Source organism: Microtus oregoni, unplaced genomic scaffold (assembly GCF_018167655.1).
Source record: "Microtus oregoni isolate MIOR12 unplaced genomic scaffold, Mior012 000003F_ref0000135, whole genome shotgun sequence".
NCBI lineage: Eukaryota > Metazoa > Chordata > Mammalia > Rodentia > Cricetidae > Microtus > Microtus oregoni.
Genome location: NW_024543062.1, coordinates 18,583,156 through 18,611,079, shown reverse-complemented (window position 1 = coordinate 18,611,079; position 27,924 = coordinate 18,583,156). Strand labels below are relative to the sequence as shown.

The following is a 27,924-nucleotide window of genomic DNA, read 5'->3' as shown; positions in this document are numbered from 1 at the left end:
CCGTGTCCTAGGTCTTGGGAGGTGGAGCAGGAAGATTATGAGTTTAAGGCAGGCTACACAGTATGCTCAAGGCCAGCTTGGGTTACACGAGACCCTGCTTCAAAGTAAAGAAGTCTGAAACAAGGGCCTTCAAGATGACTCACCGGATAAAGAAAATTGCCACCAAGACTGACAGAGGACCCAAGTTCAAGTCCCAGGACTTGGAAGGCAGAGGCAGCCATTTTCTAGGAATCTGCGGCCAGCCTGACCTACATAGTCTTAGGCCAGTCAGAACCAGTCTCAAAACCAAAACCGAGTCCTGCTGTCTGCCCCCACCACCTCTTTTAAAATTTACACTGGGTTTCATAGGGGAATTTCCACATAGTCATAGTCTGTTTGGGGAACGTCCCCTCTTCCACCAGCCTCAGTCCCGTTAGTTCCCTTTGCCTCAGTTCTTCTTTCTCGTCACTCATAGGATGTATGGTTTTATATAAAGTCTAGGACCCACAAGAGAACACACACTATTTGTCTGAGGTTGGCTTAATCTTCTTAGTAGGATAATCTCCAGTAGTTTAGTGGCTGAAAGAAATCACCTTCTTACACAAACCGCATTTTCCTTACCCATTCTTTACTGTGACGGGAACCTGGCTGGTTGTACAGCTTAGTTAGTGTCTGTGATGTGTTGCCTTGCAGTCCTCTGGTAAATACCCAGCAGTGGCACTGCTAGGTCCCAAAGTAGATCCTTCTAGGGTTCTGAGGTGCCTCCATATTGACTTCCACTGTGGCTGGACTGGTTTTAATTCCCAGGATTGTTGTGCAAGGACTCCCTTTGGCCTAGGCTATGCTGGAACTCAGAGATCCCCCCTGCTGCCCAGATTAAAAGCACACCCAACTACCACATCCAGTTATTTGCTATTTTCATGTACAGTGCCATTTTGACTGGTCTGAAATCTCATGTAGCTGAGATTTGTTTTTATTTTATGTATATGTGTGTCTGAGGAACCAGAAGACCTAATCAATCAGATCCCCTGGAACTGAAATTACAGATGGTTGTGAGCAGCCATATGGGAGCTGAGACCCAAACCCAGGTCCTCTGTGAAAGCAGCGAGTACTTTTAACTGCTGAGCTATCTCTCCAACCTCCTGTGTAGTTTCGATGGGCATTTCTCAAATGGCTCATAAAGCTGAGTTTTACTTTATTATTAATGTGTTTATCTGCACACATTATGTACAGTGCCTAGACAGCCCAGAATAGGGAACTGAATCCCTGGAACTGGAGTTACAGATGGTTGTCAGTCGCCATGGGGTGCTGGGAATCCAACCCAGGTCCTCGGGGAGAACAGCCAGTGCCATCTGCACCATCTCATAAGTCCAGGTTGAATATTTTGTCTTGTCTGTTGCTGGTCACTTTCATTTCAGCTTTTGAAAATTGTGCATTTCATGCCAGGCGGTGGTGGCACATGCCTCTAATGCCAGCACTGAGAAAGCAGAGGCAGGTGCATCTCTGTGAGTTCGAGGCCAGCCTGGCCTACAGAGGGAGTTACAGGACATCCAAGGCTACACAGAGAAACCTTGTCTTGAAATATCAAAAAAATAAACAAAAAACCAGAACTTGTTGTCTATGGAAGTCAAAGCAGGTCCTTTGCAACCAGTCTCCACCTGTGTAGAACAGGGCTCTGGGGCGATATTCGTCCAACCTTTCAGAACAGTCCCTGAGTTACACAAGTCTGCAATGCATCTGCTGCCTAAGATGCTATGAGGCTGGACAGGTGTGTTTGGGGGAACAGTCCACTTCCCTGTCCCAGTGTAGCCCCGTACAACCACAGGTGCTAATGTCACCTGTCTATCTTGTCAGAAGAGTCACAAAGAAGGCACCCACAGTCAGTGCAGCAGCAAGCTTGGCTCTGAATTGGGTCAAGGTAAAGAAGGGTTTCCAGGGCCATGGCGAGTCTCCTGGTAGCAGCCTAGGAGTCGGCTGACTGTACAGTTGGGTGTGTGGTCACCCATCAGTGATAGGGGGCCAGATCTTCTCAACATCTGTGTGCATAGCCTTTGGGAGCCACTCACAGTACTCAGTCAGCAGGACTGTGGAAAGAGGTGGCCAGGGTTAGAGTGCGATGACAGGGACTTGCTTGGCTGGACACACCACCATGGCCCATGGTATGGTTAGGTCCTTACCCCCTCCACCCCAGCCTGGTCACACTCACATCTGGGGCTTTTCTTCCATGCAGCCAGAAGGGCACCACGGGAGTCTGCCTTCTCAGCCACAAGGGCTTTCAATAGGCTCTCTGTCCTAGGTTGCAGCCTGTGAAGAGGGGGCAGCTGACTAGACCCAGAAGGGATGAGTGGACACCCAACACAGAAAGCCTCCTGCACACAGTGGCAGCACATAGGGTCCACCAGCCCCTTGGGGTATACAGATGCTCCTTATCACGAGGGTACACTGGATTAAGTTGGGCCCATATAAGAAGGGGACACAGAGAAGAGGAAGAGGCAAGATTGGGATGATGTAGCCACTAGGAGAGACAGGTAGCGAGAGTTCTGGGTAGGGGTACAGGGTCCCTGAATCTTTTAGGGGGTGAAATGTGCTAGACGCACTGAGAGCTCCAGAATGAGACTCCTGTGGCTGTCATCCCCAGCATATACGACTGACAAAGGAGCGGGGAGCCTCCTTTATAGTCTAGGAATATACTCTTGTACCTGGCCCAAGTCTTCAGCATGGTGCTGGGGCTAGACAGCAGGCAGCTCTTGAATGAAAGCAGCTTGCGGAAGACCTGGCAAGAGGGCATAGGCTGGCTGAGTAAGCCTGCAGTTCATGACACACAGGAAACAGGCCACAGGTAGCCCAAGCACCTACCTGTCCCTCCAGCAGAAACCGTGCAAAGTACTTGTAGCAGTCAATGCCTTCAGGAAAGTCCACCTGCACAGCAGGGAGTGGCCAGCCCACGCGGTCTGGAGGATGGGAACATGTGATGAAGGACCCATGTTAGACCCATCCTCCCAAGCCCATCAGAGGAGCAGGAGAGCTAGGGTAACATCCTCAGGCACATATCCAAAAGAAGGGCATGGCTGCAGGTGGCCAGACACCAAGGAAGTGACCCCGACTTACAGAACACACTGGCCCGGTGGCAAAGTACCCGTCCAGACTCTGGACAGTAAGTGGGAGCTGGCTCCTCCAGGGGTGCTTCAAATTGGCAATAGGAAGGCAGCAGGGATGGGATCCACTGTATTTCCACGGTAGAGACACCTGAGGCCAGTAGAGGGCACAGTCAGGAGGCCTCACATGCTCTTCCAGACAGACAGGGTGTTCTACAGGTATCACCCTGTGACTTGAGCCCTGGCCACTACACAGTACCTTTCATGTACATTTTGGTGGTCTCCACGATTTCCTGGTAGATCACGAACTCAGGCATCTCTTTGAAGAGTACAGAGCTGGGATGGATGAAGACAGGGTCATCTAAGAGAGGAGTCTGCAAAGAGAGGTAGATGGAGGAAAAGCCTGAGCTCTCTGGGCCCTTCAAGTCCAACTTTCAGGATCCAACCATCACGTCAGAGAGCCAATGACCAGGTCCTACTCAGGATGCATTGCTCCTTGGCCATCAACAGAGCTGAAACATGGGCCTGGGAAGATGACTCAATGAATAAAAAACTTGCCATGCAAACCTGGTGACCTGCTGGATGTCTGCCTGTGCATGTGTGCCCCCACACCCTAAAATAAATAGAAAGCTAGGGCCCAGTGAGACGGCTCAGTGAATAAAGGCACCTGCCACCAAGCTTGGTAATGTGAGTTCATTCCCTGGGACCCACATGGTGGAAGGAGAAAAAGATTTCTGAAATTCTATGATTTCCGTATGTGCACCACAGACAAATGTACGAAAGTAAAACGCAATCTCCATGTAGGGGCATAGCCTGGAACCCTAGCACTTGGGAGGTTGAGGCAAGAGGATCAACCTGTTTCAAAAACCAGAAGGTGAGGTTCTTGTGTGGATAGACCTTAGACAAACAATACTGGGGGACGGAGGTAGCCCCAGCACACCAAGAACCACATAGGTCCTTCTGGTGAACTGGAAAAACCAAAATCACTGGGCAATGGGTAGAAGGCTCAGCTTTCTCTTGGGCAGAGAAAGCCATTTCAGTTGACTGTGTTGTCTACACTGAACATAGTAAAGCCACAGGGTTGACTTTATGGTGTAAAACGCAACTCTAGAAAATAATCTTGAAGAAGCTGAGGGTAACATCCTAACCTCCAATAAACAGCCCCAACTTCCTCTTTGTTGGGGCTTTCCCAGAAGTCATAGGTCCAGTCACCAAGGGCCCACCTTGTAGGCGTTCCTCCATTTGGGGTCTAGCAGATCCTCGCTCTGAACCCGGCGGGCTAGGTGGTCACCCAGGCCAGCTACCATGATTTGCCGCAGAAAGGTCACCTGGCTTTCAGTAGGTGGCTGCATTTTGGGGTCCAGGTAGAGCCCGGCCTCAGGGCACACTGTGTTGACTGGGAGGAAGGTGAGGAAGAGGTGTGTGAAATCTAAGTCAGAGGAAGTCTGCCAGGCTTTCAGGAATCACCTAGCACTTGGGTCCCACCCACATAGTGTCTGATTCTGAATCACAAGTTAACAGTGGCTCCCCCAGAGCCCCTTCCAAGGCCAAGGCTTAGATTCCCATGCTTGCAAAGCCCTGCCAATGGACAGCCATTCCAGATGGTAGGATAGTTACAGGAACCTCAGTCTCATCTGTCCCCTCTGCGGAAAGGTGGCCTGCAGGTGCCACACATGAGCACCTGTCGTTGGTGTCAGGTGGCTGTCCACAAATGCAGGCTGTTGCATCTGAGGACAGACTGACTAAGTGTAGCAGTGGACACGATAGCAAGCCCCAGTAGCGCCCTGATCCTGGGCAAGTATGGGCTGCACAACAGCCATTGATCTGTGAGGCCTGGAGCTGCTGGAATAGCACTGAGTTCCCAATTAGCCTTGGAGAGGGATTAGGCTGCCCAGATGCCCACTCTGTATCATAAGGTGGGGACATTCCTTGAGTCCTAGAGGCTACTGACAGGAGCCACCTGTAGCTGAGTGTGAATCCTGTACCAATGAGGCCAGAACTCTGGGGACATGTGGAGGGAAGAAAGGTTCTGGCTGAACAGAGGAAGAGGACCAGAGGGGTGTGGTCAAGGGACAGACGACCTGAGGGGCAGCCTTTTGGGTGAATGTGCAAAGGAACCTGTCTAAGGGCACTTGGAGTTGACTTGGGGTTGAGTCCATCTTAATGGGCAGGCAAATCAGCAAGTGTTGAGAGTCTCCATCACAGCAAACATGTGCATAGAGCCCAGATGTCTGCCCACACTGTTGCCTGGGCTGTACCTGCAGTGGTCAGCTGGCCACGGAGGCGCCGGATCTCTAGCATGGCCTTGTAGCGCAGTCCATTAGCACGGCAAAACTGTGGTGAGCAGCCGGCGTACTCACAGGCTCCCACAGCACCTGTTGGGCCCAGTAGGGCGTTCTCACTGGTTGGCTCCAACCCACTCCAAGCTACCAATCACCCTCCTTCATGCCTTAGAGATGGCACCAACCCAGTAGCACCATGAGGTCACCAAGCTTCAGAGACTCCCCCTGCCCAGCCCAGGTCTTCTTCATCTGGGCCACACGGGCTCGACGGCCCTTCAGCTCTGCAAGTTCCTCTTCGCTGGCAGCTGGTCTGTAAACATACACATGGCCCACTGGGCTTCAGCCCACTGCCCTCTGACCATCAGCATCTCCACATCCTCACTGCTTTACCCTCTTTCACATACAGCAGCTCAGTTCCCCAGGCCACCACTGATCAAAGAGGGCACACAGGGCTCCATGGGATAAGACTGTCACCACCCTACCTGTCTAGCTCCTCAAAGAGCTCACGCACAGTCATGGCAGCCACAATGGCAATGGTGTAGGGCAGGCAACCGTGCTGCTGGCTCAGTGCTAGCATCTTGGCGTAGCGGGGTGCCACAGGGAAGGTGGACATGGTCCGTCCCAGTGCGGTGATGGGGCAGCTTAGTTGTGACATCTGCAGCTTTTTCATTCTGGGGACAAGAGTCACAGTGGGTAGGAGCCATGGAGCCTGTACTTGGAGGCTTTGTGCATGCTTGGGTCCACCCTCCCCCACTACCTTTCATCTTTCCGAGGCGCCTGCAGAGCCCCCAGTGCAATCAGCAACTCCTCGGCGGCAACAAGGGCCTCCACAGAGGGAGGTGTGGGGAACGGGAAGTTGATGACCTGGGTGCAGGAAGGCAGGAGAGGAGAGGGGCAGAGTGATGCAGAGAAGCAAGTCTCATGAGTTCACACAGGCTGTACCAGGTACTGATCCCGCTTCCCTCCAGTTTGTCCCCAGGGTCATGATAACTAGGACATGGGTCCTGAGTGCTCAGGAAGTTGTCAAGATCTCTCTAGGTCTATGTGCTAGCATGATCCCAAATTAAACCTACTGTGTTCCAGGGGCCATCCTTGTCAACTAAAATCTAGAAGTTTAAAAGCAACGACATACAAATCATCATGCAACACTCAGAAAAACAGCCTGACAATTAAGGTATCATGCTTGAAAAATATAACCATGCATGCCCACAGGTGGCCAGAGGGATGAACGTCAAGTTCTCAATGATGACCTAAAGTATGTGAGTTTTCTTAACTCTGAACGGGTTGTTTGTAAGAAACAAAAAGAAAAATCACTATGGATTCGTAATCCTTAAAGGGACAGATTTCTTCCCTAGAATTCAACTCAAGACGAGGGCAAAGGCCTGTGCCACTCACTGCACACAGTGAGGCTGCAATATTTTTAAGAGACAGAGTCTTGCCAGGCATGGTGGTGCACACCTTTAATCCCAGCACTTGGGAGGTAGCAGCAGGCAGATCCATGTGAGTCTGACCCTGGTCTACAAAAAAGAGCTCCAGGCCAACCAAGGCTGTATCACCAGGCCTCGTCTCAAAACAAAGGAAGAAAAATATGATTTTATTCTTGTGCTGAAACTCATGTTTCAGGCTGGCCTCAACCACAGCAATTCTCCTGCCTCAGCCTTCTAAGTGTTGTGGCTATAGATGTGACCTATGATGCCTAACTGAACCTGGAACTTCTATTCATCCTGTTTCTACATCCTGAATGTTGGGGTTTCAGGTATGCACCCCATATTGTTTATGTAGTGCGTGTTATGTAGTGCTGGGTATAAAGCATTTAACTAATCAAGCTACATCCCCCGTCAAGGGTATATTCTTTCTTTTTTTTTTTTTTGGTTTTTCGAGACAGGGTTTCTCTGTGGCTTTGGAGCCTGTCCTGGAACTAGCTCTGTAGACCAGGCTGGTCTCGAACTCACAGAGATCCGCCTGCCTCTGCCTCCCGAGTGCTGGGATTAAAGGCGTGCGCCACCATCTCCCGGCAAGGGGTATATTCTTTATTTTTAAAATTTTTTTTCTTCTAAATTTGTTTGTATGTGTCTGTGGATACACATGTGCCATTGAGCAAGTGTGGAGAACGGAGAACAACAAGCAGGAGTTGGTTCTCTCCTCCACCATGTGGTTCCTTGAAACTTAAGTCCTCAGGCTTAGCAGCAGGTACCTTTCCCTGCTGAGCCATCACCCTGGACCAAGACTATATTCTTTACTTTCAAAACTTTCTTCTGGGTTCTGGAACAGGACCAGGACCAGATGCATTTTCAGCCATCTGGGTTCTGTTACTTACTACATGTATTCTTGAACAGAGACCGTCTCTTCCCTGCCTTGGTCTCCTTATCTGTTAAGTGGGTATCTGGTTGTCATGGAGCAGGGTTAGGCATGGCATGCAGCATAAGCAGACCCTCTTTGCTGGACCACCTAATTCTGGAGTGGGGACAGGAACCCCAACTCCATCTGAGGACAATGCCAGTGAAGTCAAGATTCAGGGATCAGCAGGACATCTCTGAGTGCCCACGAACAGCATGAGACCTGGCTGTTCATAAGCCTCTGTCCCCAGGGGACAGGAAAGTTGTCCTCACTAGAGGCTGAGGGTCATCAGGGCATCTTCTAACAAACTTCAGGATGCTACTTCACTTGGTTTCCCTGGCAGGTGCAGCTCTGGGATGACAGACTGGGTGAGGCTGAGGACGGACTGGGAAGGCACGAAGGAGGTTACTGGCTGAGACTAACCTTCTCAATGTTGAGAGCCTTCATTTGCAGGATTAAGTCTTCCACTGGTCTGCGAGTGATCTCTGGGGGAGGAAACTGCTCAAAATCCCCGAAAACAGCTGAGGAATACAGCCTTAAGAGGGGAGAAGTAGGGATCAGAAAGAAGAAAGTCAACCATGCCCGCCACTCACAGGGCCAAGCCCTCGTCTCACCAGTGGCAGTGAGCCCCACCTCCAGCTACACCAACTATATTCGCTTGTATTTTCTAAGTTTTCCCTTCTGAAAATTAAAATGGTACTGGAAGAACAGTAATAAGGCTGCTCAAAGAGACATCATTAGGAGAAAATTCTGACCAGTGCCATAACTGATGAGGATCCACCTCCTGGACTTCAGCAGAGCCCTCAAAGCATCAGCAGACAGACAGAGCCTAATTTAGAACTGAGGACAGGTTTCAACAGAGAAGGCACGAAGAAGATGCTAAGGGCACTTGCCTGAGGGAAACACAGACCCTGCCTCATGCGACTGCAAACAAACAAAGGGGCAAAGGTGTAAGATGAGAACCTGGGCACCTGGCTAGTGGCTAGCTCCTCCACAGCCAAGGATAAACAGACATCCAAACAGAGGGAACAGGAGCAACAACTTCAATGTGCAGCAGGAAAGGACGGTAGCAACGTGACAAGGCAGTGCAAAAGTGACTCAGCCGGCAGAAGCATGCCAAGACGATCCCAGAAACTCATCACACTGGGTGGTGGAGCCTGACAAAAGGGAACACCTAATGGGGATGTCCACAGGGAATGACCACTCCCAGGAGCCACTCGCTGCCTCAAAGGCGGTGACAGCCCGACTATGGACGCACTTTAGAAGTGATTACTTCTAAATTAGTGAATTAGCCACCACCAACACAGCAGCCAAGGGGAAGGTAAAGCAGCCAGCAAAATGGGAAGAGCTGTACAACTAGTGAGGACACAGGGCCCACTTGCTGCAGAGGACATCTGCAGTTCTGCTTCTCAACGCCTGAGTGCAGGAATAAGCGACCTACCTATAGCAGTGTCCTGGCTCTGTCCGGCCTGCACGACCAGCCCGCTGGTCAGCGGATGCCTGGGACACCCAGGTGACACGGAAGGAGGACACGCCTGTGACACGGTCATAATAGCGTTTTTTAACCTTCCCACAGTCCACCACATACTTGATGCCGGGGATGGTCAGGGACGTTTCAGCCACGTTAGTGGCCACTACGCACAGTCTTGTCCCCTCTGGAGGAGGTTTGAAAACCTGGGGGAGGGAAGCAGACAAGACAACATAAAAATCAGGTGAAAATCTATGAGACAGCAGTAGACAGATTGCTCTCAGCTAGGCAAGAACCATAACTGTCCACCAAGCTCCAAGCACAATCATCAGGAGTGGTTTCTATCATTTCCTCCACTACCAGGGCTAGTCAGAAAATAGATGGAGAAGCACTTGAGGCTTGAACCACCCCATCCTAATGCTCTCAAAAGCTATCCCATTACCTGTGCCTGCTTCTCCGGGGCCAGCAAAGAGTAGAGTGGGAGCACGTGAAGAGGTAGGGAGGCATCTGGCTGCTCACCTGTGGTCAAGCATGGGACACTGGAGTCCAGGCTGGAGTCCAGGCTGGACATATGGCATAGGCATAAGTCTAACTTTAGCTGTCTGGCAGCTCCCCATCTCCCCACCCCCAGGTTTGAGGGTTTGTATTCAGATACAGTACCAGGAAGACCCTGAATGCTGTTACTGCTGCCCTGCACAGGCCTGTGGTGCCTGCCTAAGAGCAGCATCCTGAGAGCAAGTTGGTCCGGGTGTGTGTCTGGGCAATGTGGCAGGCTGTGTTTGTATGGAAGGAGCCCTTTCCATAGAAGTTTCTCTCTCAAAAGATACACAACCTATACTGTGTTCAAGACAAGCTTCTGAGTATCTGGGACCACCTAGTCCACGCTGGACAATAAGAAGCTGTCCCATCAGCATACTCAAGAGGCCCTGAGAATCCAGATGCCTTCCCTGTTGCATGAGGCCTATGTGAGGGCAGGAAAGGCCAGCCTAGGGATGGTGACTCCAGCACTACCATAACAAGTATTAGGATCTCAGGAGACTGCAGTGGACAAAGCTATCAGAAAAGCCCACCCTCTGTGCTCACATACCAGCAGGAGCCAGGATGTGTTTGGTCACACGTATGAGGACAGGACTTAGATTCTTCTGGTCCCAGGGTCAACAGGGCCTATCATGCAACAGGGGCTCAGCAGCCCATGCTGAAACCAAGCAATGAACCCGAGGGCAGAGCTCTGCCAGGCCACACCTTCATTTGCCTCACTGTCACCCAGGTCCAGATCCAAGTCAGAGCCCAGGGCCTCCTCTTCGTCGTCCATCTCTGCCTCCCTGTCTTCATCGCCTTCGCCGGCTGGCAGCACAGAGTAACTGTCCAGGCTGATCTGAGGCAATGCCTGGGTGAGGAGATGTCAACACCATGAGGTCAGGCAACCTGGGTGTGAACCAAGCCACACACAGGGGAAAGACAAATTTGCTCACACAGGGCATCTCCTCACAGGGACCTGGTGAGGCCACTGGACAATAACCTATGCCTCTGTTTCCTATATTAAAAATTAGGTATGAGGAGCTGGAGAGGTGGTTCAGAGGTTAATAGCACTTGTTCTTACAAAGGACCTGGGTTTGATTTCTAGCAACCACAATCATCTGTAATTCTAGTTCCAGAGGACCTGACTCCCTCTTCTGACCTCCCCATGTATCAGGCATGGACACGGTGTACATACATACACACAGCAAAAACTCATGTACATAAAGTAAATCAATCTAAAATATTCCTTTCTAAGGTTAGGTATGAGTCAGGTGTGGTGATGCACATCTTTAATTCCAGTGTTCTAGAGACAGAGAAAAACTGATCTCTGTGAGTTCTAGGCTATCCTGGTTTGCCAGGATTACATAGTGACATTCTAGTTGAGTAAGCAAACAAATAAATTAGATATAAGCATGGGGTCATCCTACAAGGCTGCTCTGAGCTATACATACAGAGTTTAACAAGATTCCTGGGCCCCCTTAAGTGTAAAAGAGGGTAGAGTGCTATAATTTAGTAGCTACACCACCAACACTGCATCCAGCTATCAGAGTGCCTGTGGTGGCCCCTTCCTTGGCCGGCCCCCCAGCTTCAGAAAGCAGATCTCCCTACTTCAGCAAGCAGCCGCGGCTCTATTTATGTTCCAGGATCCTCCCAGGGAGACCTTGTGCTGTAAATCACAATGCACCCCCCACTTGCAGTCTCCATAGCTGTACTATCCAGCAGGACACTCTGCTGTGGAATGGGGCTGGACCAGTGTGTCCCCTAGGAACCCCACATGGCTCACAGCCATCTTGGATGAAATAGACTTTCACTTCCGTTTCACTCTAGTTATACTTAAGCCCAAAGAGCTACATGAAGCTGGCATCTAGACAGCACAGGACAGCACAGGGCTCCCCAGGCTTCCATGTACCATGGCCTGGGCCTTCTTGGCCCTCGTCCGGGACTTCTTAAACTGCCGCATCCCTTCTGCTGAGTCCTTTTCCTCTTCCTTTTCTGGAAAGAGAAGACAATGCAGGAGCTGGTACTTCCCTCTCGTCACCCACAGCAAACTGCTGCGACGATGAGCGTATTACTGTGGGGACACAAAGGTGCAGCTCTCCCTAGGGACACGTAGGTGGAGGCTGACACCCCAACTAGAGCACCAGTTGCTAAGCTCAGGGGTAAGGGGGTGGAGGGCTTCGACAGGGAACTGTGGATCAGTTACCTTGTGGCTGGGAGCAACGGTTGGGGAAGGCCTTCCTAAGCCGGCGGCACAATGCATGCACCTCGGCCTGCCCCGTGAGAAACACCAGGATGCCGCCTGCAGAGAGAATGCAGCCAGGGAAATAGGTACCAGGTAGGAAGGAATCAATTACCCTAGACCAGCAGAGTGGTGAGGGGCACCTGACAGATGGCAACACAGCAGACTCTTAGGGACAGAGACCATCTAAACTTGCCCTCCTTTTCGAGAGGATGCTTTCACAGTCCCACTTCTACCTTAGATGTGGGGCAGGGGGGTGAGGGAACTAAGGCTCAGGAACAGAAACCATGCCACTGCGGTTTGACTGTAGGGTCAGAGGGCTGAAAGGCAAACCCGAGTCTTCAGTGAGGGAGGGATGTGCCAGTCCCATTAGGCCTCACCTGCAGGCAACATCCGGTGGATCTTGCAGATCTTCCGAAAGCACTCGCCGCTGTAGTCATCCAATGGGGTCCGCTTGTTGAAATGGACTGTCACAGGGAACTGCCTGGACTCAACCTGTGACAGTCCACAAAGGTATAGGAATGTTGCAGCCCAGGACCTCCTTCCTGTGACCATCTCTGCACTAACCCCTAAGACCACCAGATCTCACACGTCAAGTTCAGGTTGAAGCTGGTAGGGGCTTACCCAAATCTTACCTTGATGACCGGGGGAGGTGTGGTAAAGAGCCGCTTGTTCTGGGTGAAGTCCTCTACCCGGAGCGTGGCAGACATGATGAGCAGCTTGAGGGGCAGATGTCTCTGTGAAAGACAGCCTGGTGACTCCACATGGAATTTTGCATCTCTCAGCCCTGTGTTTACATATAACCAGCAATTGCATTCCTCAGGTTTCCCCCAGGAGAAACGAGACACAGTCACAGGGAGCCTGTCCACTGGGGCTCTACAGGTGACACAGGCCAGAGACCTGAACATGAGGCGAGCTAAAGGGGCCATGGTGGGATTCCACCTTCATGAAAGAGGCAAATGAAGAAGAGGGTCAGCACTGGGATGGGGCAGGGCTCAGCCATGGGACCTAGTGTTTCTTTCTGGAGGGACATAGAATACTCTAGAACTGACTGAATAGAGACAGCTGGACATTTCTGAGTTGAGAATTCCCCTTACCCACGGTCCATCCTGCTTATGGTCACATTTTGGGGAGATTATCACTGGTCCTTAGGCCCTCCCTGGTACTTGCTGCCTGCCTCTTTAACAAACTCCAGCTCACAGATCCTGAATTTGCCTAATGCCTATCACCCTGGCCAAACGGTGGCTCCAGGAAGGCAGGAATGGTAGATCATCCTTTCCTGGTCACTGTCTTTAATGTGGCTGGGTACACGGCACTCCCAGAACACCCACTGAGCTGGTCTACTGAAGGACAGAAACAGGGCTGTTCATCAAGTTCCCTTCAGATAGCATGTCCCCAAAGCTGTTCCCTCACATCCACTGTCTGAGCACAGAGCTGGAAAGAGGAGCAAGCTTGGGGAGGGAGGAGTAGGCCTGGGGAGTAGAAGAATCAACTCAGCAGCCCTACAAACCCAAGAGAGCCTGAAGCCCTGGGGGAACCCTTTAACTGGGTCCAGCAAGGCCTTCCCAGCTTTAGCTTTTTGCCTGAGCCTCTTGGATGTGGAGCAGCCACTCACCATGCATGACACTGGATCAAGGACTGTGAGTTAGTACGGGCAGCGCAAAAAGACACAGCCGGCACCAGCAATACTTCATGCCCAGGGAAGGCTGTGTTTTCTTTTTTTTTTTCTTTTTTTTTTTTAAAGATTTATTTATTTATTATGTACACAGTGTTCAGCCTCCATGTATGCCTGCAGGCCAGAAGAGGGCGCCAGATCTCATTACAGATGGTTGTGAGCCACCATGTGGTTGCTGGGAATTGAACTCGGGACCTCCAGAAGAGCAGCGGTCAGTGCTCTTAACCTCTGAGCCATCTCTCCAGCCCCCCTGTGTTTTCTGAGACCCTGCTCAGCCCAAGCCCCTGACAAGGCAGCATTAGTCTGCCATGCTTGTGTACTTCCTACACACCTTGGTCCGGAGAGCCACAATGCGTGACAGGAGGCCGAGAAGGATGTCTGTGTAGACGCTCCGCTCGTGGGCTTCGTCGATGATCACCACTTTGTATTTCAGCAGCAGGAAGTCCTGAGGGGGTCAGTAGTTATACCAGAGTGTCACCAAATCCCCACAATCCCAGACTGCTCCCACCCCCTCAGGAGCTCCTAGAGGCCCCTGGGAGAAGCAGCTGGGCATCCTGATTGTCTGCAGCCATTATGCATGACCAGAAGCCAGCTGCTACTGCACACTGCAAATTCTCCTTTTTGAAAAAAAAATTTGATGTTGTAGGGTGTGGTGGTACACGCCTTTAATCACAGCAAAGGCAACGGCAGGTGGATCTCTGAGTTCAAGGTCAGCCTGGTCTACAGATTTCTAGAACAGCCAGGGCTACACAGAGAAACCTGTCTCAAAAATAAATAAATAAATAAATAAATAAAATAGAAATAATAATAAAAAGATCTTGTCTTTTATTAACCTTATTTTCTTTTGACAGGTTAGCTATCCCAGATTATCTTTGAACTACATGACCAAAAATGACTTTGAATTTCTTATCCTCCTGCCTTTAAGTCAGTGGTTCTCAACCTGTGGGTCATGAACCCTTTAGGTCAAATGACCCTTTCATAGGAGTCACCTATAAGATCATCGGAAAACATAGATATTTACAATTCATAACAGTAACAAAATTATAGTTATGGAATAATATGAGAAACTGTATTAAAAAGTTGCAGCATTAGGAAGGTGGAGAAACACTGGTCTAAGGGCTCGGATAGCTATTTTTTTTCTGTAGGGCTGGGGTTGGAACCCAAGGCTTCATGCATGCTAGGCAAGCACTCTGCCAATTGAGCCAACGTCCCCAGTCCTTCTAGAAAAGATGGATATGCAAAGTCACATTGCTCACTCACCCCAGGCCCTCTCTGCTCACGCTGACCCTGTGCCCTCCGTCACTGATAACTTCAGCATACTGATCAAGCAGCTGAAGCTCCGAGAACGGACCCACTCAGCGTCCTGCACGGCAGGCACAGCGGGACGATGCCAGTGTGACACTCCACTCCACCCGTGTCCTGCATGAGACCAGACAACTGACCTTCTGGATCTCTTTGAGCAGCACACCATCTGTCATGAATTTGATCCTGGTTTCTTCAGTCACGTTCCCTTCATAGCGGATCTGGTAGGAGACAACACTGTGGGGGGAGGACTCATCTTAGGGAGGGTGACGTCTCCAGAGCTACAGGCAGCTGGGGCTTTGGCTACATGGTCCCTTCAAGAGAGACATGCTCATCCCAACTCTGGTCTCTGGGGCCAAAGATGGGGGCAAGATTGAGTGATAACCAGACTAACGTCACCAGACACACTGCAGATCTAGGATAGAGCGTGGCAGGGCTCACTGAAGACGAGCAGTTCTTTATTCCCAGAGCCACTCAGACAAGATGGTGGAGATGCTACAGTGCTCAGCACAGGTGGCAGCTACTGACACCAGCCTTAAGGTATTTGGGGGTTCATTATCTTATTTGTGAACATGTAAACATTTTACAATAAAAGCTAAAAATTTAGAATTTGGAAGGGAGGGGCTTGGTGGCAGAGTGGTGTCCTAGTACATGCAAGGTCCTAAGTCCCATTCCCAGCACCACAGTGTAAAGAAATCTAAGTCCCTGGCAGAGGGTTGTACAAACAGAATTCTGGCTCATTAGCTGGCTACCACTTGTTCACAGAGAAGATATTTTGCCCCTTAGTAAGTGTTGGGTCCTTCCCTGCTCTGCAGCCACTACCCAGCGGGTTAAGAGGGCTCTGCTGGACCATCCCTGGAATGAGGCAAAAATGATTCCCACCATGCCGGTTAGTGGTGGCGCACACCTTTAATCCCAGCACTTGGGAGGCAGAGGCAGGCGGATTACTGTTGAGTTTGAGGCCAGCCTGGTCTACAAGAGCTAGTTCCAGGACAGGCTCCAAAGCCTCAGAGAAACCCTGTCTTGAACCCCCCCCCAAAAAAAAGACTCCCAGTGTACCCTCCTTCCAGCAAGACTACAAAGACCCTCTATTCCTCTATACCCCAGGAATCAGGGCCTCACCGCTGTGACAGATTCATCTCCTTGGCCACACGCTGGGACATAGCTATGGCAGCCACTCGGCGGGGCTCTGTGACACCGATGATGCTGTTCTCACTGGGGAAGAAGACACATTAGCCATGCCTATCTGTCCTGGAGTCACCTACACTCCAGGGTCAGTGCCTGAAGATGAAACCCAAAGCACAGGGTACAAACACCGCTTGCCCAGTGTCAGGACAGCACAGCCACAGGACAGTGGGGGCAACCCCACGTTCCACAGATGGGGACCTAACAGAACTTAGCGCTGGGACACATTTCTAAGGGATACTGTTAGGATGAGGAAGTTTCATCTGGGGCGGGAGAAGGCCTGATGTGCACGACACTCCTGAACAGATGAGGCCCATGTGTGAGCTGGTAAGCCAGAGAAAGCCAGATAACAGGGATGACAGATACAGCCTGCAATGCTGAAGGGAATACTAGAACTCTGCATCACCTTGGCAACTTCTCTGCCAACTGATTTAACTTCATAGTAATTTGAAGTGGTTGGTGGGGTATAGAAAGTTACATTGAGGAGCTGGAGAGATGGCTCAGAGGTTAGGAGCACTGGCCGCTCTTTCAGAGGTCCTGAGTTCAATTCCCAGCAACTACATGGTGGCTCACAACCATCTATGAGATTTGGTGCCCTCTTCTGGCGGACAGGCATACATGCAGACAGAACATTGTATACATAATAAATAAATTTAAAAGAAAAATTACATTGCGTGCACAGAACCTAGCAAGTTTCCATGTGCACAGACTGAACACACATGTGAGAGGATTTCCTTGAGCTTGGGTGGCCCACCTGGTCCACACTCTTAAATGACTCTGGCCCTCTGACCATCCCACATGCTAATCACTTTGCTGAATGCCACATGCCAAGGGGACAAGGCACAGTGGTGAGCATGAATTACTGAGAACAGTGACATGACACACACGGTCATAAGAGGATCACAGGGGCCACAGTAACACTACGGAACACATTATTCCATGAGCCTAACACTGGCGCTGTAGTCGCCAAACCCACGTGACCACTGAAAACCATGTGACCACTGAGTTTAGTGTCACTATTCCCATCTCACAGCTGACAACAGGCCCAGAGTGGCTGGTAATTTGTCTGAAGTCAGACAGCAGGCAGGATTGTGTCTACTGGAGCTCAGGCCCTTAGCGGTTCTTGGAACCTAAGTGTCTACTGTCCCCAAAGAGTAGAGGGACATCCCTGACTGAGCCCCACCTGCTGTAGCCAGCTTCGTAGAGAAACTGGGGCACCTGTGTAGTCTTTCCACTGCCAGTCTCGCCACACACAATGACAATGGGATGCTCAGCCACTGCCTCCATGATGGTTTGCTCTTCAGCGAGGATTGGGAGTTTGAGCCGCTCTTGCTGTGGGAGAAGTTAGAGAGAAGGGCTGCAGAACAGCAGGCGGAGAGGGTACCCCACTCACACACAAGTCATGCATGGTACAGAGTGTCTAAAACGGATAGGGAGGGGCTAAAGAGATGGTTTGGTGGTTAAGAGCACTGGCTGCTCTTGCAGAAGACCTGGGTTAGATTTCTAGCTGGTACATGGCAGCTTATAACCATCATCTTTAAGTCCAGTCCCAGGGGGACCAATGCCCTCATCTGACCTCTGCAGGGACACATGTGGAATACATACATACAGGCACGAAAAACACCCATACATATAAAATTTAAAAATTGTCTTTTAAAAAATAAAATAGTTGCCAGGCAGTGGTGGTGCTTTAATCCCAGGAGACAGAGGCAGGCAGATCTCTGTGGGTTCGAGGCCAGCCTGGTCTACAGAGTGAGTGCTAAAACAGGCTCCAAAGCTACACAGAAAAACCCTGTCTCAAAAAACAAAAACAAAATAAAATTAGCTGGGTAGTGGTGGCACACACCTTTAATCCCAGCACTTGGGAAGCAGAGGAAGGTTAATCTCTATGAGTTCAAGGCCAGCCTGGTCTACAAGAGCTAGTGTTCCAGGAGAGGCACCAAAAATTATAGAGAAATCCTGTCTCAAAAATCAAAAATAAAATAAAATAGCTGGGCAGCGGTGGTGCATACCTTTAACCCCAGCACTCGGGAAGCAGAGGTAGGTATATCTCTGTGAGTTCGAGACCAGCCTGGTCTACAAGAGCTAGTTCCAGGACAGGCTTCAAAACCACAGAGAAACCCTGTCTCGAAAAACCAAAAAAAAAAAAAAAAAAAAAAAAAAATTAAATTAAATAAAAGGCACAGCCACTGGGTTGAATGGCTAAGGAGAAGCAACAGCTTGGGCCCCAGAAACCATGCTATACCACCCATGCCACATGAGAGCTCCATAAAGTGTGCATGACCACGTCCCCATTCTTAGAAGTAGATACTGAGGCCTCCCCACCAAGATATCCCATTAGTCTGTTTCTAACTCCAAGGAGAAGAACACACCTGCATTTCAGGGGTGCGGTTCACAGGAATGAAGACGGCAGGCTTGGACAGGGGTGGAGGTGGGGCAGAGGCTGGTGATTTTGAAAATGCAGAGGTCCCAGATGGAGGGAGCTGAGGGGTGGGTACAGGGCTCTTGGCCCCAGAAGGAGCTGGTGGCAGATGCACTGTGTTTGCTCCTGTGCTGCCCTCAGGTTGGTCAGCTGTGTCCTCTTCGGGCTCTGAATCCCCTGAAGACTCAGATTCTTCCTCTGTTGATGATGATCTGTGGCGCTTCCGGTGGGCCCCACCAAGGCTATTGACTTTCTCCTGCCCCTGAGCTGCTGGCTGGTCAGGCTTCCTCCTGGGAAAACAGAGACTTCAAGCAGGGGCCTCAGGACATCTGATATGGCCATGGGGGCACCTCACCATGGGCCAAAGGCCACACCCCTTTGACCCCAGCCCCAGCACTGGCTGTTCCTCCTCTGAGGGTACATTTCCTGCAGATTGTTACACTCAAGTGTCTACTCAAAGTCACCTACCAGGTACACTGCGTGTCACTGGACTCAGTCCCAATTGCCAATCCCTTTCCTAGATGCTCCCCCGTCTCCGCCTTACCTTTGGCTCGGTTTTCTGTTGCAGGGTATATTAGTATTTGGTTAATGAACACCTGCACCTTTCAAAAGGAAGGGAGTATTTTGCTCCTTGTTCTACCTCAGGTCCCGTGAGGATGAGGCACTACACACTCAACCAATAGCAGTGCCCTAAACAGAGAAACTGGGGGGAGAGGGGGAATCAGTGTGTGGGTGCGCACACACATGTTGGTCTGGGGTGTGCTGTCCTGTAGGAATGCCAGCTTGGGACGACCCCAAAGTTGTAATGGTCAAGCCCAGGTGGGAAGTGGGCTTTCAATGTGAAGCCTCAGAATTGAACAGTGACCACAAAGGACCTCAAGAGGGAGCCCCATGGCAAGTGCAGCCTTTGAGGTATGGGATCAAGGTCATGAAAATGTGACCTACTTATGACATAAGATGCCAGGCAGGAGCACGGCCTTTGTCAGAAGAGCATTCAGTATGGATAACCCTCCACACATTCCCACCCATGTAGGATGCCATGAGCTGTGAGCCCCCTCAGGCTCTGTGACTCACTCTTTGGTATGATATATGCGGTCCCCAGTGCCCAGCTTGGCTGTGGTGTAGAAGAGACTCATCTCGGCTTCCGAAACTTGGACTTCACTTAGTTTCTGGAGCAGTTCGGCACGCTGGGAGAGGCACGAGAGCATTAGTTATCAGGTAACTACTGACTGCTGACCGGGTCCCAGGACTTTTCCTGGGAGGAGACCAGGGTTTCTCAGCCTAGTTAATACTAGACTTTAAACCATAGGGCAGGATGTCACAACACAGCTATAAGGTCTTCTGGACAGACAAGTTAGCTCTGCCTTTGTCCTTACAGAATCCAGAGTCATGGGACACAGCTCTTCAGCACCGTGGTATGATCACTGGCTGTCCCTATGCCCAACAACCAGACTGAATAAAGCACGGCACCCCTTGCTGACCTAGGGACAGACATGACTGCTCATTTGGCCACTCCCTAGGCTACCCACAGAGCCACATAACTTCTTTCACCCTGTGTGAGCTGCGGCAGTCTTGGCTTCACTGACTTTGACAATGTATGTTCCCGTTTTATACACACACCTCCTCATGTATGTGTCATGACTTTTAAATCAGGCCAGCATGATCAGAGCCTTGGATGTCACACGTAGATAGAGGCTACCGTGTCACTGTACAGACACAAAACACTCCTCTCCTCTCAGAGAGTTCTACAAGACAACCTTGCTGCAGGAAGTACACGGGATAGAGATGCCCGAGCCCCATGATCTGCAGTGCTGGGGCAGACTGGCCACGGCAAGGCGTACCTGGCTCTTCTTCTGCTTCTGTTCTAAGACTTTCTGTAGCACCTTCCTCTCCTTCTTCGTCAGGGGCTTCCTCTCTTTCTTTGATGGGGGTGGCGCCTTGGCCTTCTTCTTCTTCTTCCCCGGCAACACGAGTGCATTGCTCGCATCCACTCCTTTTAACACATCCTTGTCTGAAAAGACAGCCTGTCTCACCACGGTGCAGGGAGTCTTGGAGGGTCCTCGATGCTTACTCATGACAATATCAGGTTAGGTCACCGCCTCCTGCAGGTGGTCTACATCACCTACGAACCTCTAAGTGCTGAGCAAGGGTCTGCATTTCACAACTCTAAGTATCACCAAGCTAAGACGCAGGGGCTGAGGGATGTGGCTCTGGCAAAGGGAACCTAGGTAGCACGCTCAGAGCTCTGGGTTCCAACCCCAGTACCGCATAAAACCAAGCATGTTGGCACAGGTCTGTACAAGTTCGAGAGGGGAAGGCGAGAGGACCAGATGTTCCGCTACTCCTGACTACACAAGCCAGCCTGTGATACATGAGACCCTGCAGTGTGCTCAGAGCTCGGCTACTGAGCTACGGGCTGTACCACATCTACTTTAAAATTAAGAGCCAGGGAGTGCATGAGTCCACAGAGGAACAGTTAGGCCCCATTTCATAGATATGGAAACAAAGGCCCAGGTAAGTGAAATGTCTCGCCCCAAACACCTCATACTTCTAGATCTTCTCTAATGTCCTTTCTTACAAACTCACCACCTTCCTGATCCAACCAAGGGGTCAAAGAATACCTTGGGGAGGCAGTCTCCCAACAGATGGTGGGGTTCCATCTGGTAATATGCTTAGTCTTAGGAGCCTGGAAGATACACTCGAATCTAATGGATTACTCTCCAGCTTACTCTCCTCCCAGACCAGCCTGACCCTGGTGGCCATGTCCTCTAGTGCTCCAACAAACGCTCTTGCCCTCCCTTCTGGACTCCAGGCAGCATCTGAGATGGAGGAGGAAGTCCTTCTCAGAAGCTCCAGCTCAGCAACCTCCTCCCAGATCTCCTCTCCTTCAGGGCTGGACCTTTTTTGGTGAGCCAAATCAGTCTTAAATAAATAGCATCTATCACAAAATTGTTTATGGCCCCTGAACTTTCTGCCTTGAGCAGCTGAATCGATAGCTGCTGGGTTTCCTTCTATCCTAGCACCCACATCCAGAACTGAACTCACGTGGCTCCCTGGAACGACCCATACCTGCCTTCTCCAACAGCCTCATCAATGCCTATTCTGAGACTCATTCCTGTCACCATTGTACTCGTACACAAGACCAGTCCATCAGCAAATCTAGCCAGCTCTTCTTCAGAATACACTAGGATCCAAACACTCTCTCCCTGGTCCAGTTATCAACTCGACCCTCTTACCCCATCATCCTTCAACCTGCACTGCTTTCCTGTAATGCCATAGCTAATATGGCGCTTGCTACACATTACCCTACCCTCCTCGGCTAAGCCTTTCTCAGCTCCCCTCTGAGAAACAGAGGTTGGGGACTGAGACAGGATCCTGCTTTGTGCCCCTAGCTGGCCTGGTACATGCGACAAAGTTCAGCTGGCCTCAGATTTACATCACATTGCTCCTGCTTCTGCCTCCCTCGGGCTCGGTTTATAGGTCTATCTGTCTCGAGCGTACACACCCTTTTGTTTCTTTGTTTTTTAAGACAGGGACTCAAACCTGTGTAACCCAGGCTGATCTCAAACTTTAGGGACCTTTCTGCCTCAACCTTCCTTCTCTTTAAAGTCTCAGTCATCTCCACAACCCACGCATCCCGATGTCCCCTAGCCCCTGGGTTTCCTCTCTCATTTCTACCCACGGTTCTGACATCACATGGGAGGCCTTCCCCAGCACATCACCCACTCCTAGCTTTGGCGCTCTCTCTCTCTCTCTCTCTCTCTCTCTCTCTCTCGTACCTCTCTGCATGCCTGCCATTGGCTATGCATTTTTTACCGTTTCCCTCTGGCCGTCTGCTTCAGGTAACCAGGCATGCCTGGAGTGACAGGACTTTCCACCTCCTATTCTACTGTCATTACTCCCGGAGCCCAGAACAGTGTCCCCGCTGCTCAAAGTGCCCCAGCACCCAAGCATTGCACGCAGCCTGATGCACAGCTCACAGGTCTGGGCTGAAACACACATTTACGAGTCTCTAGCAAGGAAACGATTATAGAAGGCCTGGGAATGGATGCAAAGACCACATGTGCGCACCAAACTCCCACAGCATCCCCACATCGCAGTACTGGCAGGCTGTCACGCCCCCTGCTCGGATCACGTGGAACCCGGCTCCCACTCCAGCGACCCTCCGGGCCTGACTCCTCACCCTCGAGCTCCAGCCGCACAGGAGGCACTTCGGGGCCCTTGGCCGGCCGCGGCTCCGCCTGCAGCCGCCCCTTCACGTTGTAGCGGCGGCGCAGCTTCCCCATGACGCCTCCACCACGCGCGCGGCTCCCTCAGCGAAACTCACTGGGAGTCAGAACCAAGGCTCGAGACTTCCGGTCTGCGCAAGCGCAAGAGCAGAACTTCGGGTGCTGAGAGGCGGAGCTGTAGGCCGGATCTGCCGGAAGGGGAAGCCGTAGCGGAAAAGGCGGGGCGCGGTCCACCGACGGGCGGGGCCTATTTAATAAGGGGGCCGGGCCTAAAAGTGTTTGAGGAGCCGGAGGTTCCGATTAAACTGTCCTGCTAGCTGCAACCTGAGGACTTTTAAATTGCATACTATTAATTTGGGGCTGAAGAGATGGCTTAGCGGTTAAGAGCAGTGACTAGCTCTCGGGTTCGATTCCTCGCAACCACAAGGCAGTTCACAACCACCTGTAACTCCAGTTCCAGGTGATCTCACGCCATCTTCTGGCCTCCGTGAGAACTGCACGAATGTGCATACACAAACATGTAAAAATAAACCACCAGCCCGTGCCTTTAATCTCAGCCAGAAGGCAGAGGCAAGCAGATCTCTGTGAGATCAAAACCATCCTGGTCTATATATTTCTCTACATAGTAAATTCCAAATCAGGGGCTGGAGAGATGGCTCAGAGGTTAAGAGCACTGGCTGCACTTCCAGAGGTCCTGAGTTCAATTCCCAGCAACCACATGATGGCTGACAACTATCTGTAATGAGATCTGGTGCCCTCTTCTGGCATGGAGGTGTACATGCAGGAGGCACATTGTATACGTAATAAATAAGTCTAAAAAAAAATTCCAAATCAGCCGTATCTACATAGTGAGAGCTTGTCTCTAGAATAGGGGAGAGGGGTTGTAGAGAGGGGACTAAGTGGTTAAGAGCACTTGTTGCTCTTCAGAGTACCTAGTTTCAGTACCCAGCACCCACATAGTGGCTCACAGTCATTTCTGACTCCAGCGACCTCTTCTGAAAGGGTACTAGACACATGTGTGGTGCCCATGTATGGCATGCAGGCAAAGTGGTCATGCCTAAATGAATAAAATAAATTTTTAGTATTAATTTTACTAAACTTGTAAAATATAATGTCTCCTCTCTTCTTGCTTTGCTCATCTGTCTTTTTCTGATATTCCCCACAGGTGAGGTGCGTTAATTCCACAGGAAAATGTGTAAAATATTCCCACGGCAAGAACAGAAGATGTAAAAAGAAGGCATTTTATTAAATGGTTTAAAACTCACTCTGTCACTTTGTCTGAGGCGTACTCGGAAGCATTTCTCAACCCTGTAATTACCCAGCAGATAGAACAGTTCTATTGTACCACACTCGTTCTGTTTGAGAGTTAATTTGAATGGCAGGTGGTGACACAGTGAAATCCCCACTCTTGGAAGGTGGAAGCAGAAAGGTGAGGCCAGGTTCAAAGCTGGCCTTGTCTATGGAGGAGTAAGCTAAAGGGCAGGCTGGCTTACCTGAGACCCTAGCTCTGCAGGGGTTCAAGAGCACCCTGGAGGAAGACCCCAGACTCAAATAGTATATAAAAGCAAAGAGCCTTTATTCGGCAGAAACAGCCAGCATATGCAGGGTCATCGTTCATTGTACAAAATGGCAACAGCTCTGAGAGGAAGGAGCACGCAGGCTCCTTTCAAGCAAAGTTAGGGGAATTTCAGGAATGGTTAAGTCACCTCAAACATAACTGGTGAAGCAAGCAGCAGTTACATTAGTAGACTTTCAATTGATTGAGGCTTTATCTTTGGACATCCTTGGGTAAGTTTCAAGGGGGTTGCAGGAACTGTTGTTGAGACATTGTGGGGCCAACTTAGGCCTTGTTCGTGTTCTCTCCTTCATCTCTGAATGTAATTTATCAATAAAGGGTCCTTTGTTGGGAGAGACACCTGTTTGCCCCTCTCAGAGAAATGAAACCTAAATTCAGTTGTAGAAGTGGGAAAGTTTAAACCGTTCAGCTCAAAAAAGAAGGAAAAGAAAAAAAAAGGGTAAAAAGGGAGAAAAGAGGCCGAGTTTGGGTTGCAGAGCAAAATCCTGTCTCTGAAAAAAAAATTACAGGGTCTGAGGACACCTACCACTGAGTGCACATACCCACACACCGATGCACACATAACTACAATAAGGAATCTTGCTGGGCATGGTGGTGCATGCTTTTAGCTCCAGCATTTCAAAGTGGGAGTGTGGAGGCAGGTGGACAGTCTCTATGAGTTTGAGGCCAGCATGGTCTAAGATGGCTTGGCAGGTAGAGACAGTTGACTCCTAACCCTGACTATCTGAATTAAATCATGGATTGCATACACGCACAATTTTAATATTTTTTTAAGACAGGGTTTCTCTGTGTGTAACCCTGCTATCCTGGAACTCATCAGGTAGACCAGGCTGGCCTAGAACTCACAGGGATCTGCCTGCCTCTGTCTTTCAAGTGCTGGGATTACAAACATTCACTGGCTTAGCAGATAAAGGGACATCCCACAAAGCTTGATGACCTGAGTTCAATTCCCAGAACCCACATGGTAGGTGGAGAGAACTGACTCGCTAAAACTGTCCTTCATATGCACATGGCAGCATGTGCATGCACACACACATACACACACACACACACACACACTCACACACACACAGAAATAAATAAATGTAATAAGATAGCATATAAATAACAGAGATCCAGAAGATACAAAAAATGTCCTAGACAGTAAGAAGAGGCACACACAGCAGCTTAGGTGTATTTCCTAAGAGTGAGCAGTAGAAAGGTCTGGAGAGATGGCTCAGAAGATAAGAACCCACAATGCTCTTGCAGAGGATCAGAGTTCAGTTTCGAGAACTCTCAGTGGGTAGATTGCAGCTGCCTGAAATTCTTGCTTCAGGGAATCCAGCACCTCTGGCCTCTGAGAGCATATACCCACGCACTGGTATACACAGAGTTAAAAGGTGGTGGTGGTGGTGGTGCATGCTTTGAACTTCAGCACTTCGAGGGGATGTGGAGGCAGGATGGTCTCTGTGAGGCTGAGACCAGGATGGTGTTACAGTCATGTCCAGGTCAGCCAGGGTTATATAGTGAAACCCTATTTCTCTGGGGGTTGTATTATATTTCCCTCTAAAATACTTTGTTTTGGGGACCAGGTCTCACTAGGTTCCCCAGGCTGACATGTTACAGAGATCTGCCTGCCTGTTTCCCAGTGCTGGGATTAAAGATGTGTGCTGCTTGCTGGGTGGTGGTGCACGCCTTTAATCCCAGCATTCTCAAAGATCAAAAAAAAAAAAAGTTTATCACATGAAAATATCAGTAAAAATATATGAAAAGGCAATCCATAAAGAAGTAAATCAAACCTCCAATAATATTTGAAACTTCTACAATTTAGAAGAATAGAGTTCAAAAGTAACTTTCAAGTTTTCTCTTGTGTGGGTGCTGGGGATTTGAACTCAGGTCCTCAGACTTGTACAGTAAACATTCTCACCTACCAAGCCATCTCAGCTTTCATTTCCCCTTTTTGTGGTGCTGGGGACGGGCCCAGGACCTTTGCACGGGCTCGGTGCATGCTTCCAACTGTGCTATGCCCTGGCCCCAGTGTTCTCTCTTTGGACTGGATCCAGGTTTATTTTCCATTGTCTCAAATGTCTGACTATACCTGGCTTGTTTGATTTAGAGTGTGAAGGAAAGCGGAAAATTTATTCTCTGAAGGTTCCATCATAGAGTCTATGAAATACATTGAGGATATAGAGGTTGCAGCAGAAAAAAAGAACTACCCAATTCTGGGCATACGCATGCACAAGACACCCTCAAGATAAGACTGAAGAAGGGCCAGGCCGAAGAGGGTGGAGGGTTAGCTATGCAAGGGTGAGGAGAAGAGCAGCGGGCAAAGGTTGTCTTGTCTTCAGAGGATTTGTCAGCATAGGGGCTGGGCTGTGGCAAAGTCCCTCAGGAGATTTCAGGGAATTTCTAGTTATCTAGGACCCTCAGAGGAAGCCCTTCCCTGCCTACCAGGTACCACAAATCCCTCTGTGGGAGCAATCAGCTATATAGGCATGGTGTTTCCCGGATTTTATTTATTAATTTAATTTGTATGGTTCTGGAGATTGGATTTAGGGCCTTCCATGCACTAGACAAGCAAACGTCCTGCAGCTAGGCTACATTCCCAGTCTTTTAAAAGAGAGATTTATTTTTATGAATGTTTTGTACAAGGTCTCACTAGGTTGCCCAGGCTGGCCCTCTACTCATTCTGTAGTCTAGGCAGGCTTTGAATTCGTTCTCTTCCTGCTTTAGCTTTCCATAGCCAGAATGACAGATCTGAGTCATTGTTTCATTATTATTTTTTTTTTAATTTATTTATTTATTCATTATGTATACAATATTCTGTCTGTGTGTATGTCTGCAGGCCAAAAGAGGTTACCAGACCTCATTACAGATGGTTGTGAGCCACCATGTGGTTGCTGGGAATTGAACTCAGGACCTTTGGAAGAGCAGGCAATGCTCTTAACCACTGAGCCATCTCTCCAGCCCTCATTATTATTATTATTATGTTTCGAAACAAGCTTTCACTGTGTAGCTCTGGCTGTCCTGGAACTTGGTTTGTAAACCAGGCTGGCTTCGAACTCACAGAAATCCGCTTTCCTCTGCCTCCCGAATGCTGGGGTTAAATTAAAGGCATGCACAACTGCCGCCCTGTTGTTTTATTATTTTTAAATTCAAATATATAATCTCTACTCGTTCCTTGCCTACCGAGTCCTCCCATGTACGCTATTTTACTGTTTTTGAGGCAGGTTCCTACTATGTAGGGCTGGCCGGCCTGGAACTCAGGGTATAACTTAGGCTGGCCTGACCTTCCTCCTTCGGCCTCGCTAGGGTTGGATTTACAAGCACACACCATGCCTGTAATAATAATTATCGTGGCTCTTAAATCTTTCAAACCCATACTCCTCTGGTCCTTTTGCCTGCCATGCCATGAGGTTCATACATATATAAGAAGTCCAGTGGCTTTTCATGTAGGAAGCCCCTAATTTTAGATTGTAAATTCCTCCGGTACATTTGGACTCTTCGCACCCTTAAGTCCCTCTAGGTGGCGCAGGTACTTCCTGACACCAGCACTGACTGGCGGGACCAACTCTAGACACCCTCCCCCACCCAACCTCTTTTGACTTGAGACCGAAGGAATACCCGTTGATCCCAT

General features: G+C 49.9%; 1 protein-coding gene across 2 annotated transcripts; it reads right to left on the bottom strand.

Annotated features, from left to right (window-relative positions):
- Window positions 1-1,161: 1,161 nt before the first annotated feature.
- Window positions 1,162-22,848, bottom strand: Dhx37 (DEAH-box helicase 37). 2 transcript variants are annotated; one of them, XM_041649279.1, is made up of 27 exons: window positions 22,687-22,848; window positions 20,345-20,514; window positions 19,578-19,690; window positions 18,454-18,793; window positions 17,265-17,413; window positions 16,019-16,111; window positions 15,037-15,133; window positions 13,926-14,039; window positions 12,555-12,656; window positions 12,300-12,414; window positions 11,884-11,979; window positions 11,590-11,672; window positions 10,404-10,548; window positions 9,604-9,680; window positions 9,135-9,367; window positions 8,117-8,228; window positions 6,114-6,220; window positions 5,839-6,027; window positions 5,542-5,666; window positions 5,333-5,449; window positions 4,298-4,470; window positions 3,334-3,448; window positions 3,088-3,225; window positions 2,836-2,930; window positions 2,679-2,752; window positions 2,186-2,283; window positions 1,162-2,063 (listed from the first exon to the last, which is right to left on the bottom strand). In XM_041649279.1, the coding sequence occupies exons 1-27, from the start codon at window positions 22,787-22,789 to the stop codon at window positions 1,978-1,980; spliced, it is 3,459 nt and encodes a 1,152-aa protein (XP_041505213.1). In that variant the 5' UTR covers window positions 22,790-22,848; the 3' UTR covers window positions 1,162-1,977. The 2 variants fall into 2 exon arrangements, with proteins under 2 accessions (XP_041505213.1, XP_041505214.1); XM_041649280.1 differs by lacking the exon at window positions 2,186-2,283.
- Between the last annotated feature and the right edge of the window lie 5,076 nt (window positions 22,849-27,924).

Excerpts from the sequence above, each read along its gene's own strand:
- Dhx37 (XM_041649279.1), bottom strand. The coding sequence starts at position 22,789 with ATGGGGAAGCTGCGCCGCCGCTACAACGTGAAGGGGCGGCTGCAGGCG. Across the intron at positions 17,414-18,453 it reads ACCGCACCCCTGAAATGCAG|CAAGAGCGGCTCAAACTCCC; the intron begins GTGTGTTCTTCT and ends CTTCTCCCACAG. Across the intron at positions 9,368-9,603 it reads CCCCGGAGAAGCAGGCACAG|GTTTTCAAACCTCCTCCAGA; the intron begins GTAATGGGATAG and ends TCCCTCCCCCAG.